At 42.0% G+C, this 14,112-nt stretch overlaps 1 protein-coding gene across 1 annotated transcript; it reads left to right on the plus strand.

Annotated features, from left to right (window-relative positions):
* Positions 1-266: 266 nt before the first annotated feature.
* Cdkn2aipnl (CDKN2A interacting protein N-terminal like) lies at positions 267-13,458 on the plus strand. Its single transcript, XM_026413107.2, has 3 exons — positions 267-536; positions 2,364-2,463; positions 7,200-13,458. Exons 1-3 carry the CDS (start codon positions 298-300, stop codon positions 7,209-7,211), a joined length of 351 nt encoding a protein of 116 aa, XP_026268892.1. The 5' UTR covers positions 267-297; the 3' UTR covers positions 7,212-13,458.
* Positions 13,459-14,112: the final 654 nt, after the last annotated feature.

Consider the following 14,112-nt stretch of genomic DNA (forward strand, 5'->3'; position numbering starts at 1 on the left):
CCTGGACTCCACTGGCGGACCTCAGTTTTCCCATCGGTTCTCCGTGGGGTCGATCCCGAGCCGCCCTTGCAGTCCAGAGTACACCCACTCGGCAGCCGCGGCAGGCTGCGGAGGTGTGAGGGAAGCCTCGGGCGCGGCGAGCAGAGCCGGGGTACGCCGCCGGGCCCGGCGAGGGCGCTCCAGGCCGGTCCTCCAGAGCAGTCGCGTGCCGCCGGGGCCCCTCTAGCAGCCGGGCGGTGGCGCGGTGTGCGTCGGGAAAGCGGCGGGAGGATCCGGCCCTCGGCTGCAGCGCGAGCCATGGTGGGTGGCGAGGCGGCTGCAGCGGTGGAGGAGCTGGTTTCCGGGGTGCGGCAAGCGGCCGACTTCGCCGAGCAGTTCCGCTCCTACTCTGAGAGCGAGAAGCAATGGAAGGCCCGCATGGAATTCATCTTGCGCCACCTGCCTGATTACCGCGACCCGCCCGACGGCGGCGGCCGCCTGGACCAGCTGCTGTCCCTCTCCATGGTCTGGGCCAACCATCTTTTCCTGGGCTGCAGGTGCGGACCCCTGCCGGCCGGCTGACCCTGCCCCCTGCCTGCCGACCCTCAGCCCTCTGACCCAAAACCTCTGTCCCAGACTCAACCCGTCCCCAACCTCCCATCGCACTGGCTGTTCCACCGGCTCCTTTCCACCTTGCAGCCCCTTGGAAAGATGCTTAATTTTTTTCTGAGCCTCAGTTTCCTCATCTGGTAAATGGGTGGTTATGATGGCTACAGGAATTAAAAGACGAACAGCTTAGTACACGGTGGGCTCGAGAGTTGCCACATTGCTCTTATCAGTATTACTAATTACTAGCTCAGATCACTACCTTTTCAGAGTGCGTTTTAAGTCCATTTGCTCCTTTCACTCACAAGGCAAAAGTGCATAGACTGAAAAAGACTCCCCCGCCATCAGATGAAGAGGCTGAGGGAGAGGAAGTGATTTTTGTAGGGCATGCAGCTTCTGGCAGGATTGGTAGATTTTATACCACGATGGTAGGATCTGTGTCCCAGGACTTTGTCTCCCCAAACCCCAGACTATTTGATCCTGAGCAGGAGCTAGGTTTACTTTTTTGCCTTCCCTTTAATGAACTTTTTTGAACTTATCTTTTTGTGAAGGTTCCAAAGTCCACTGCTTCTTGGCAACTGCATCAAGAGAGCAAGGTCCTGCTTTTGAAATGCCTGATTGACCCTTTTTTGACCCCATTATGAAGAAGGCAGAGATCTTGAGGATCCCTTCTACCCTCTTACAGTTTCTTGAAGTTAGAAAAGAATGACTTGGTTTGGTGGTGGTTTCTGTATCTTGCTTGACTCTGGTCACATGACCCCTCCAGGTCAACCCACTTGGATTTGCTTTGGTTTTGGTTTTGGTGCTGGAGGTTGAATGCAGGGCCTCTTGCATGCTAAGCACATGCTCTAGCACTGAGTTACACCCCCAACCCCAGATATTGGGATTTATTAGAATAGGATATACCAGATTAACCCATCCCAGACATACACTTCTCTCCTTTCTGCCTTCTATGTACCCCTGGGTATTCTTGGTTAATAGGTTCAAGATTAGACAGATGTCAGAGAATTGAGCAAATGAACAAGTGATGCTGTTTTCATTAGACAACATTCTAGATGTTTAAAATAAAAAATATTTTTTTTGCCCTCATACCATATTCATGAATATGTACTGCCAGACATATGGTGCCTCTGTTTTTGAAAATCTTGAAACATCTGCTCTTATTGGCATTTCCAAAGCCTAATTCTGTACCCCAAAAGAGGAAGAACTATTTTCTAACCTTGTGCTGAACATATATATAGGTTTCCCTGACAGTATCAAATTAGTCCACAGAAGAACCCAGCACAATGGCCTGTACTTATAGTCCCAACTATTAAGGAGGCTGAGGTAGGAGGATCACTTGAGCACAGGAGTTCTAGGCCAGCCTGGATAACAGCAAGACCCTATGCCTGCCTGTCTCTCTCTCTCTCTCTCTCTCTCTCTCTCTCTCTCTCTCTCTCTCTCTCTCTCTGTCTCTCTCTCGTACTGGGGTTTGAACCTAGGGATACTTTACCACTGAGTACATTCCTAACCTTTTTTTATTTTTATTTTGAGACAGGGTCTCACTAAGTTGCTGAGGCTGGCCTTGAACTTGTGATCCTCCTGCCTCAGCCTCCTGAGTTTCTGGGATTACAGGTGTGTGTTACCATGCCCAGCAGTAAGACTCTGGCTCTTTAAAAAAAGAAAAATTTAATACTTCTAGATTTAAGTTTATAGTCTAGTAACTTGCAATTTCTTATTAACCCACAGTGACTAGTAATTCTTCCAAGGTTTTTACCGTACTACTTTTTATTGTGCAGTTACAATAAAGACCTTCTAGACAAGGTGATGGAAATGGCTGATGGTATTGAAGTGGAAGACCTGCCACAGTTTACTACCAGAAGTGAATTAATGAAAAAGGTAAACAGGATATCCAAGTGCATTTGATGAAAAAGTGTAGATTTAATGGTCCCTGCTTTGATGACACATATTGGGGTATACTGGTTTTTATGTTATTTTTTTTCTTGTAGATGGACTTAATACCTTAATTTAATTAATTTATTTTTTCATGTGGTGCTGAGGCTCAAACCTAGTGCCTCACACATGCAAGGCAAGCACTCTACCTCTGAGCTATAACCCAAGCCCTGGGGTATACTGGTTTTTGAATACCTTGTTTATTATTCCACAGTTCTATGCCTTTTCAGTTTTATTTCCCTGCAATTGGTATAAACATTTTTATAACTAGCTAACAACCCACCTTAATAAGTTATGCATTGTTGGTGGAATAATACCTAAACTCAACCTCTTTGGTTTGTCTACGTATACTCCATTTTAAGTTTTTTTCTTGATTTTAAGGAAACTGTTGGCTAGACTAGTGCAAAAATTTCCCAATTGTTAAAAAATCTTGTTGGTAACAAATTAGTGCATCAGTGCCCCTTCAGGTGAGGGCTGGACCTTCAGGTGTTTGGCCTCTCTGACTTGATAAGGAATGTGGCTAGAGTAATGTCCAGATCCCATAGCTGCTCCCTAGTCTGCCGGGTTGGTTTAACCTGAGGCTCTGGGATTGGACAGGTGAGCTCTTGCTTAGGGTCTTGTATCTGTACCCTGGAGCTGCAGCTATGGAGAGGATAGGGCTGTGGAGGAGATGGGGTGGGGTTTCCCAGCTACTTTTCCAGAATAACCCTCAAAACATGCATTTTTCACATTTTTCCCAGTCTCCTCATATAGCAAAACTAATTGCTCCCTTATCTTCTAAAGTTCCTTGGGGCATTTGCCCCAGCAGATTGTGATATTGATGATGCCTGATGTTTTAGTCCTTATAACTGCAACAGGCACTCAGAAAATACTCCCAAAATTAACCAAAGCAATAAAAAGCTTCTGGCCCCTTTTTAGTTGTATCTTCAGCCATAGGTAAGCTCTTGTTTCACCCCAATTGGCATGTTTTAGGGGTCAGGGCACATAAAGAGGTCCTCTTTTGAATAGTTGAATCCTCAGCTGCCTAGAAAGGCATTTTATTCCCAAACTTGATTTCTGGTTTGTTTTCCTTAAAATAAAACATTCTTTTATTAGTTTTTTAATCTAAACCTGGGGTCAGAAGATTCAGGTTGGTTTTTGAGATGCTATTTTATTTTTAAAATCAGCTGCTAATATATAGCAGGGAGCCATGTGAATTGGTAGTTTTGGACTTTTTGGAGCCTTTCATATAATACTTTAAAAAATCCTTAGGTGTTCCAGAGTGGTGAGGGGGGCCAGCCAGGAAGGAGCTAGATGGTTGCTGGCTGTCAGACTGTACCCCATGAGGCAGGGGTGATCCATCATTTTCTAACTGCTTGTGGCAGTCTTTCCTTGTTTTTGTTCCTAAGGTGTTTTTGGCTGTCCTTCAGATCTGCTTTTCTTACGTTAGTTAGCCATTTTACTTCTCTGTCTTGGTTTTCTGAACAGTAGCTATACTCTTTCCAGTCCTGCTGGGCTATTAGACATTAGAACACTCCATGATATTTGGGCTGTAGATCCCAGAAAGAGACTAAAGAGATTTTCATGTCCTCAACATTATCCATAGAAGTGTGTATACATTGGGAAGGATCTGTCTAAACTGTGGGGTTGTTTTTGGTACCTGGGATTGAAACCAGGGGCATTCCCCAGCCCTTTTGTGTATTTCATTTAGAGATAGGGTCTCGCTGAGTTGCTTAGGGCCTCACACAATTGCTGAGGCTGGCTTTGAACTCTAGATCCTCCTGCCTCAGCCTCCTGAGCCATTGGGATTACATGTGTGTGCCACCATGCCTGGCAGGATATGTCTAAACTGTAAAGGGGTCTTTCCCTTTAAAAATGTGTAGAGCCCATGCCCTGGGATGCTTTTTTTAAAAAAGATTTAAAAAAATTTTTTTTAGTTGTTGATAGACCTTTATTTTATTTATTTATGCGCAGTGCTGAGAAACGAACCCAGTGCCTCACACGCATGCCAGGCGAGCGTGCTACGGCCTGAGCCACACCCCCAGCCCTGGGATGCTTTTTTGATATTATCTTTACATAAATCGAGTCTCCAGAGCAGAATCCTCAGGCTTGGGCTTATCATTCCTAAAAGCAGTGCTACCTGGAAAAAGCCTGCATGGGGGCCATAATTCTATACTTTTACGGATTAGGTGTGTTTTAACTTCCTTTATATGAAACTAATGTTTTCTTTGTAACCAAGTTTAATTTTAGACTTCTGGTCATACTGAAAATGAAATTCATTGCTCCTGAAAAGTGAGATTCTTAGAGGGTACTTTGAGTTTTGCAGTTAAGACTCTTCTAGGGGGCTGGGGATGTGACTCAGTGGCAGAGCACTTGTCCAGCATTCATGAGGCTCTGAGTTCCAGTCTCAGCACCACTAACAAAACAAAAGCCCGTCTAGATGAGCCCATCCTGAGAACAGGCCATCCACCTGTGTGCCATGACTATCCCCTCCACTGAAGACCGCTCTGCAAACACACTGGAAAGAGCCACAGGGCCTACACAGCAGTTTTGCCCCTTATCTGCAGTTTCTGCATGTTATAGAAGAAGCTGTGAAACATTAGGCAATAGTGCCAGCCCTGAGTCGGGGAAAAAACCCTGATGTTAAGCCATACACCTGAAAATGTCCATTGTTGTACTGCCCAGAATTGATTCTTAGCTCTAAAATTAGAGATCAGTTGGGTTTTAAAGCTAGCTAGCAAGTGGAAGTGATCGCCTGGCATTGTTGGTATCTCAAGGCCAGACAGTGATGATGACTTAGAGACTTAAGCCCTCAGTAAGATTTTAAAAATACTTTTTGGCTATTCTGCAATTTTGAGGCAAGTACATTTCTGTGGTCTGTTCAACCTTTTTTTTTTTTTTTAATATGAGAAATGAGTATTGGTCTTTGACAGGTGGGATTTGATAAACAGTTGCAGTGTATGATTTTCTCTTGTGAAAGAGGGTTTCAAACACAAATATATTGAGCAAACAATCTTGATTATCCAACCACTATCCAGAAGCACCTGCTTGAAGCATGTGTGGTTGCCCAGCTCACCTGTTAAAAAGTGATAATTAACAAAGAGGAGCAGCTGACTAAGGGAAGAGTGGCATTGCCATGACTGTCAGAGTTAATATTTCCAAGATAGTGTCTTAATAACGGAGAAAGGAGTGATTGACTAGGAAGCTGTCCTTACTGGCTCAAACAAGTTGTCAAACTTAATTATTTGGTCAATTTTTCCTGAGAATATTTGTATATTCCCAAGAGGAAAAACTGCAGTATGAAAAGGGACCATAGATGAAATGTGGAAAAAAAGTTAGAAAAACCAGTGTGCCTACATTTCAAGAGGCACTTTTTTTATGCATTATGCCCAGTCTTGGTAAGCTCTGAGGTAATGCTTTGGTGAGAGTAGCCATGTTCTAAGTATTGACAAGTATTGCTGAATATCTAAAACAAATTCAATCTGTCAGACTCATTAATACAGAGGAGATCTTACATCTCAAGATAAAAAATATGCTCAGTGAAGCTACTTTTAATCTGTTAGAAGTCAAAAGAAGCCAATATTTTCATCTAGTGCCCAGGATGGTTGAATCAATTGCTAGTACCTTGTGGAAAAGACTGTACTGTGGCTGGGCATGGTGGTGCATGCCTGTAATACCAGCAACTCCAGAGGCTGAGGCAGGAGGATCACAAGTTTGAGGCTAGTCTGGGCAACTGTCTTAAAATAGAAAATAAAAAGGGATGGGGATGTAGCTCAGCGGTAAAGCTCTGGGTTCAATCCCTAGTATCAAAACACTGTACTTTTAGCAACCTATATCAGTGGCAACTGATGTACTGTTGTAGTTGGGGGTCTGTCCTGTTGGAAATCTGAGAGATAACTGAGAGGACTATTCTTCTTTAGACTGTTTTTTTAGGTGATAACTGAATTCTTCCAAAAGGAGAAAGATTTCTTATATTTTGCTTTTGTTGAGGAATTTCATTTTATCATCGCTTAAAAAGACTGGCTTAGCTAAGAAATAGGTCATACCTTGAAATCTCTGATTACTCAAAAGACTCTCAGATTGATTCATTGCTAAATGTTAAGGAAATCCACTCAAATACAAGGTGACAGCCAAAGTGATTTCTTCACACACACCCTGCTTAAAATTTGTCTAAAGCCAAGTTTAAATTTACCAAAGGTGCTAGAGAGTCCCCAGAAAGAATATATCTGCTTCAGTTCACCACTATTTGAAGACATGCTTTTACAGTTTGTAATAGTGTGAACTCCAGAAATATATAACCTTCACATCTCCTAAATACCCTGACTCAGTGTGAGATGTTGTGAATTACTACCTGAATCTACTTTTAATTTAGACCAAAAAGTGTTTGTGTGATTCTGCTTTTAGAACCCTTCACTGGAGAGCATGAAGGTGCATTTCAAGTATTTCCGTTACCGCTTTAAATTGTGAACATTTATAGATTGCAAGAGACAAGACAAGAAAATTAGATTCTGGCTTCGAAATGGATGATGTGGTCAATGTTTTGCTAAAATTTCTGTATGTAGTAAAATATTAATAATTTCTGAGTAGACTTACCATCTGGATAGTACATAAATATTATATCACTGCTATATTTTAATTTATGAAGATGAATTCGATTCACTGGACTGCATGGCTATATAACCTTTTCTTTTTTTCCCTCTCAGCATCAAAGCTAAGGAGAAGATGTATCACATTTTCATCATGGGCCACAGGCTTAGAGAGGAGGCTGGAATGAATGTGACAGTGACCACAGCAGCTCTAGACTCCTGGTAGAGGCAGTTGGAATGAAAAAGGAATGTCTAGATTGGCTTATAGAAGTCATTATTCTTCCAGTAGCTACCACTGTAAAAGTATGCATGGATATTTATGTATTTATAAATCATGCACTCCAAGATGATTTCGTCAACATCATATAAGCCTTTGTTCAAGATGTCCTTTTTTTGTAAATGTTGTAATAGTGGCAGGTAATGAATTTTATAGTTTGGATTTTCAACAGTATACCTGTAAGTGTGATTCTGGTTGGGTTTTTTTTTTTTTTTTTTTTGCCTTTTTTTCTGACTAAGGCAAATCAGATCTTTTATTTCCTTATTTCTACATGAAATTCCTTATTTATACCATTCTATTCTTCACTGTCATTATATACCTATCTTTGTGTAGGAAATGAGAATCACATTGTGGGCTAAGGTACTCATGAGCTAGCTAGCTCATGGGAAGAGGCAGTTTACAATAAAGTATCTGGCTGCCCACTGCGGTGGTGTGCACCTATAATCCTAGTGGCTGGGGAGGCTGACGCAGGAACATGACAAATTCGAGGCCAGCTTCAGCGACTTAGCAAGGCCCTAAGCAACTTAGTGGGACCCTCAAAATATAAAGGGCCAGGGATTTAGCTCAGTGGTAAAGCACCTGTGAGTTCAATACCTAGTACAAAAAAAAAAATAGTATCTGGCCTTATTTTAAAATTCATTGAGGGCCAGGGGTGTAGCTCAGTGGTAGAGTGCTTATCTAGCATTCTTGGGGCCTTAGGTTTCATTCCCAGCACTGCAGACAAAAAACAAAAACAAAAAAACTCAAAAAACAAGTAAAATTCACTCATAGGAGATTCTTTGGCTTTGTCCAGCCAGCCAGATGATTTGTAGATTGTCCAGGTCTCCCAGGCTGCTGGGTAAAACTTGGGTCTTCTAGACTTGAGGAACTGTCTTGCACAGTCTCTCAAGAAATACAGTATAAATCTGCTCTGCTTTGAAATTTTGGTATTAATATTCTCCCTTTAATTAATGTACCTGTTTTGAACCCTCTTCCTGTTCCTTTCATTTAGTTCCCACTATTACATATGTACCTCAAATCATAGTGGGATTGAGGCTTCATTTAAGGGTAGCAATGCAAGTCTAACACAGAAAGAGTCACTCATCATTGATAGGCACTGGCAATAGTTATGAAACCTGCCTTAACTTAATTGGTGAAAACAGGTAGAGCTGGTAAATAAATAAAGTAGAGCTGGTGTCTGTGGGCAGAGAAGTTATACTTTTGGATGAAGGCCAAGCATCTTCCCTTGTATGGGCCACATCTCTATGCAGCTCCCAGTTCTAGTCTCCCTAATGATCATGAGATGGACTGAGTTAAGTCAGGCTCTCTGATCTGTAACTTTGGACAAGCTACTTCTTTCCTTACTTAAACTTGCTTGAATAATGGAGATCACAGAAATACCTACTACAGAGAAGCATGACAAGGATCAGGAGAGTAAGTTTGAAGGCCAAGCACAGTGCTCCTTGACTTGGTCTTTTTTCCCCTCAAATGCAGCCTAGATTTTTTCCATTCTGATTATTTGTACAACTTTGTGTGAGATTTAAAAAATTACATTACAGAATGGGAAAACATCTGTGTGATTATTCACTTTTAAAATGAAATTCCCATAGATTTCTCATGGATTTTTCTTTCTTTTTTTTTTTTTTTTGTGCTGGAGATTGAACCCAAAGCAATAAGTACTCTACCAATTAAGCTACATTCCAGCCCTTGGATTTTATTTTCTATATGTAAGTTCCAATGAAATAGCCTTTCCTTGCATAAAAAGTTGATTTTCCCCAATCTCGTTTAGTTTGATTGTTTATTTAGTTTTTGGTGTTGGAAATTGAACCCAGAGGCCTGGGTCATATGAGGCAAGTACCCTACCACTGAGTTATACCCCCAGCCAACCCTATCTTTCAGTTTATTTTTATTTATTTATTTTTTAAATATTTATTTATTTATTAAGTTTTTGGCAGACACAACATTTTCGTTTGTATGTGGTGCTGAGGATCGAACCCGGGCCGCACACATGCCAGGCGAGCGCGCTACCACTTGAGCCACATCCCCAGCCCTCAGTTTATTTTTAAAGAATTCTACACTCTAGTTAACTACAGTGTATTATTTATCTATAAATCTACCTATTTATTTATTTATTTGTAGTACCGGAGACTGAACCCCAGGGACTATGAACCCTGAGCTATATCCCTAGCCCTTTTTATTTTATTTAAAATTTTAAAAAAATATTTATTTTTTAATTGTAGTTGGACACAATATTTTTATTTCTCTTATTTATTTTTATGTGGTGCTGAGGATCGAACCCAGGGTCTCACATGTGGGAGGTGAGCACTCTACTGCTGAGCCACAATCCCAGCCCTTAAAATTAAAAAAAAATTTTTTTTTTAGTTGTAGATGGACACAATATTTTTATTTATTTATTTTTATGTGGTGCTAAGGATCGAACCCAGAGCCTCATACGAGTGAGGCAAATGCTCTACCACTGAGCCACAACACCCCCGCCCAGCCTCCTTTATTTTGACATAGGGTCTTGCTAAGTTGCTGAAGCTGGCCTCCAACATATGGTCCTTCTGCTTCAGTTTCCAGTTGCTGGAGGTGTGAGCCACTGAGCCTGACCTCTCATCTTACTTTTTATTTATTTACTTATTTTGGTACTGGGGATTGAACCCAGAGGTGCTTTACCACTAAGCCACATCCCCATCCCTTTTTTAAATTTACTTTTTTATTTTGAGACAGGGTCTCACTAAGTTTCTTAGGGCCTTGAGTTGCTGAGGCTGGCCTTGAACTTGCAATCCTCCTGTGTCAGCACCCCCAGGTGCTGGGATTACAGGTGTATGCCCCTGTGCCTGGTCTCATCTTACTTTTACAATTGGTAGTAACCTCATGTATAAAGTGAATATTTTAAATTTTCATTCTTCATGTATTTCTGGAAAAGAAAATAGCAAAGAAATTTAAATTTTTATGTTGTAGCATTCCTTGTGTAGGTAAAATGGCCCATGATTGGCTTTGAAACAGGAGCTCATACCACATGCAAGCTGCAAGATTCTGACCTTTACATATACAGTTCTGCCCAAGAGTTGGGATGAGAATACGTAAAATGATATGAAGGGACACAGTAAAGTATAAACCTTCAAGTAATGACTAAAAGAGGATGTTTTCTGTTAAAGACACGTCTCAGACTTTATGAAAAGAAGAACTAACTTATACAGTTGAGATGTTCAGCTAACAGTGATGCTCTCTCATGTTATTCAAGTTATATCTACAAAATTGCTTTCAGAAATATTCCTTAGAGTCACCCAATCATTCTTTTACCTTATCAGCGGTAAGGATTCTCTCTGAACTTTTCCAAGATCCACTTGGAACAGCGGCTTACCTATCTGTGGGCACTGGGAAGAATCATTGCCTGTGCTCTGATGCTTTGGTATCTGTAGTAAATGCATACTGTCCCGTCTTGAATTTTCTATCACTCTGTCAGGTGACTTGTGTTACTCACTTCTCCAGTTCAAAACGGTTTCTGCTAACTGGGTGCAATGGTGCATGTCTCTAATCCCAGTCTCTTACGAGGGTAAGACAGGAGAATTCCAAGTTTGAGACCAGCCTCAGCAATTTAGCAAGACTCTGTCTCAAAATTAAAAATAAAAGGGTTGGTAATAGCTCAGTGATTAAGTGCCACTGGTGATGAAGCACCACTGGGTTAAATCCCCAGTACTGCAAACAAAACAAAACAAGAGATTAAGTATTTTAGGATCTCCAGTACCTAAATCAGTCAATCAATCAATAAAGAGTCTTGCCCAGCAGAATGTGTCTGGAAGGAGACTGTCAATTTCTGGATGTCTGAGGCCTCTGTGACCTATGATGTCTAACTAATCATGGCTCTCATTCATCTCCCCCGCCCGCCCCAGGTACTGGGGATTGAACCCAGAGGCACTCTTACCACTGAAGTACACCCCCAGCTCCCCTCCCCATCTTAAAAAAAAATTGCAACAGGATCTTGCTAAGTCACCTAGGCTAGTCTTGAATTTGCAAAACTTGAATTGCTGGGGTTGTAGTCACCTCACCTGGCTCTTATTCTTGACTAGTTTAGCAATAACTTTCGGTTCTGTAGGAGAAAGAATAAGTACAGATCTTCAGAGGTAAGAGTTTTAGAACTTAAAACAGACATTTAGTCAACAAAATTGCTTTAACAATTACTGAGTGCACTGCTAAGAAAAAAAGTCTGCCGTAATTTTGCATGTGTATAAATAAAATGAAAAGTAAGTCAGGCAACACTGTTTTTTCCTTGAGGTTCACTGTGCTCTTTCTGAAAGTTAGGACTCCTGGAGCTGTGTGGTGGCATGCTGACTGACTCTTACACTTTTGTTTGGGAGGTTTTCTCTGAGTGTCAGCAGTAGGGCAAAGTCTTTCCCATGTGCTTGTCAGGAATGGAGGTGGGCCTGAGCCATTGAAGAGGTGGAGTAAAAAAGACCATTACCTGAGCCAGAAGCTATGGCACATACCTGTAATCCTAGCAACTCAGGAGGTTTAGGAAGGAGATAGCAAATTCAAGCCCCTTCTGGATAACTTAGTGAGACCATCACAAAATTTAAAAAAGGGCTCAGGATGTAGCTATTACCAACCCTCATTCCTGCCCTGGGTTCTCTCTGAGGCCACACTGTGAGGATAGGAAAATGTCCTAACTTAGATTTACACAAAAGAAAACCCAAGTGTCTACAATCTCCTACCCAGTGAAGCACCACCAGGTTAAATCCCCAGTACTGCAAACAAAACGAGATTATCATTTAAACACAGAGGCTCTTGGAAATCAAGGAACTGAAAATAAAAATTAGACTATTGGCTCCTAATAAATTTGAGCTGATTTTTTACCTAGACTTGGCATGTGAATCACAGCTTTTTCCTTTGACAGTGTTAGACATGTATGCCTCTTCAGAATACAGCCCAGCTGGTCCCAGCCTCCATTCTACTTTCCCAGCCTTGTAGGCTAGTCAGTCAAAAAATTATTCTTAAATATGGCACTCCAACCTCATTTTCCCTGGCAAATGTCACTTAGGGGCCTGCTCTTCTTGGCCCTCCCCTGGTTTAATGAAGGGACAATTGGCAGTAAAGGCATCAACCTTGAGCTGTGTGGGCCTGGTGACTAAAGCTCTTGCATCCCTATGGAAGCTGGCATCAAAAAATCTCATCCTCCTAAAGCTGTTGTTTTCCTTTCCCTTTGACCATGTTCTAAGAATGCTGACCTATCCACAGTAGGTGTGTGCTGGGAGATACATTCTTCCTGTTGAGTTACTTTATTTCAGTATAGTAATCTGTAAAGTGGGGAGCCTCCAGTTTTATTTGGAAACTTCAGTGGAAAAACTAAAAAATGCTTGGCACTTTATGGGCTCTGACTGCCTCATTCCTGCCCTGGGTTCTCTCTGAGGCCCGCTGTGAGGATAGGAAAATTTCCTAACTTAGATTTACACAAAAGAAAACCCAAGTGCCTACAATCTCCTACTCAACCAAGTTCTGTCTCCAGAGATGCAAAAGGTGGATCTTTTCAGTTTCAATTGTTGAGCAGGGCAAAACATGCAACTTGACACCCATTAGATACTAAGTGACCATGGCTAGTTGATGAATGGGAGTAGGCCATTAGCAATGTAGTAATAAATACCAACCTGCTCTGGGGAGGGGACAGAAGCAAAACCACCGGAGGAAAAGGGTCACCAGATGGCAAATCTTGCCAAAGCTTGTAAGTGGCCACTGCAGATTCCACTCCCAGACATTATGTATCTTAGGATCCCTATACTTATGGATCTGGGGCCTGTGCCACCTGTGGGTATGTTCCTTTCACTGCAAAGATGGCCCATGTTCCAATGATGGCTGTGTGACAGGAGCTCTTCTATTTTTTTTTTCAGTAAAACCAACTATGACTCATCATCCTGGCTATAATAGTTTCGCCTTAAACCAGCTGTTTGCGACATCTCAGGTTGTAAGATGACTCATGTCTCCTTCTACCATTTTGTGTTTACCAAATTATCTTTCATGATTGTTCCTATTTTTGTAACAAAAAGCACATCTGCTATGTAAGAAGTGTCCCTAGAAGGCTCAGAGCTTGGACCCTGAAGATCCTTTGCTATCCTTTAGGCCTCCAGTCCAGGCCTGTGCATGCAGATGGGCTATGAGGAAAGCAGTTCCCAATGTTCCTTTGTTTTTTTTTTTTTCCCCTTAAGATACTGGGGATAGAACTCAGGGTCTCCTGCATTCTAGGCAGGTGCTGTAGCACTTGGCTATAATCCCTGCCCTTTTTATTTTGATATAGTCTCCCTAAATAGCTCAGGCTGGCTTCAAACTTGTGATCCTTCTGCTGGGATTATGGTGTGCACCACCAGTAATATTATGGATTCTCTTAAAATCTGATTCCTCATGCTCATTGTGGCCTTAAGCTGCACTGTATAGAACCACCAGCCCCTGTCAAAAAGCCAGTGATTTAAGTGCTAATCAAAGCCAGGTGCAACTGTCAGGCCTCAGTGCTGCCCCTTTTCTTGCTGGCTGGCAGAAGATCCTTTGTACCCATCCCTGGCATTGTCCCTATTCTAAAGGCACCCATCTATTTTATGTCCCAGTAAGTCTCTACCTGAAATCACAGCTTTGTTTTCACGTGGGAACAGTCCTATACCCAAAGGCCACTGCAACATAGCAAGGCTTATAATTTAGCTTTTCTTTGGAGGTGATATTTCAAGCATGTGGTTAAAGTTGGTGACATGGGCTAGTCCCTAGGGTCCTCCCTATTCATTGCCCAGTACA

This window comes from Urocitellus parryii, chromosome 1 (assembly GCF_045843805.1).
Source record: "Urocitellus parryii isolate mUroPar1 chromosome 1, mUroPar1.hap1, whole genome shotgun sequence".
NCBI classification, from domain to species: Eukaryota; Metazoa; Chordata; class Mammalia; order Rodentia; family Sciuridae; genus Urocitellus; species Urocitellus parryii.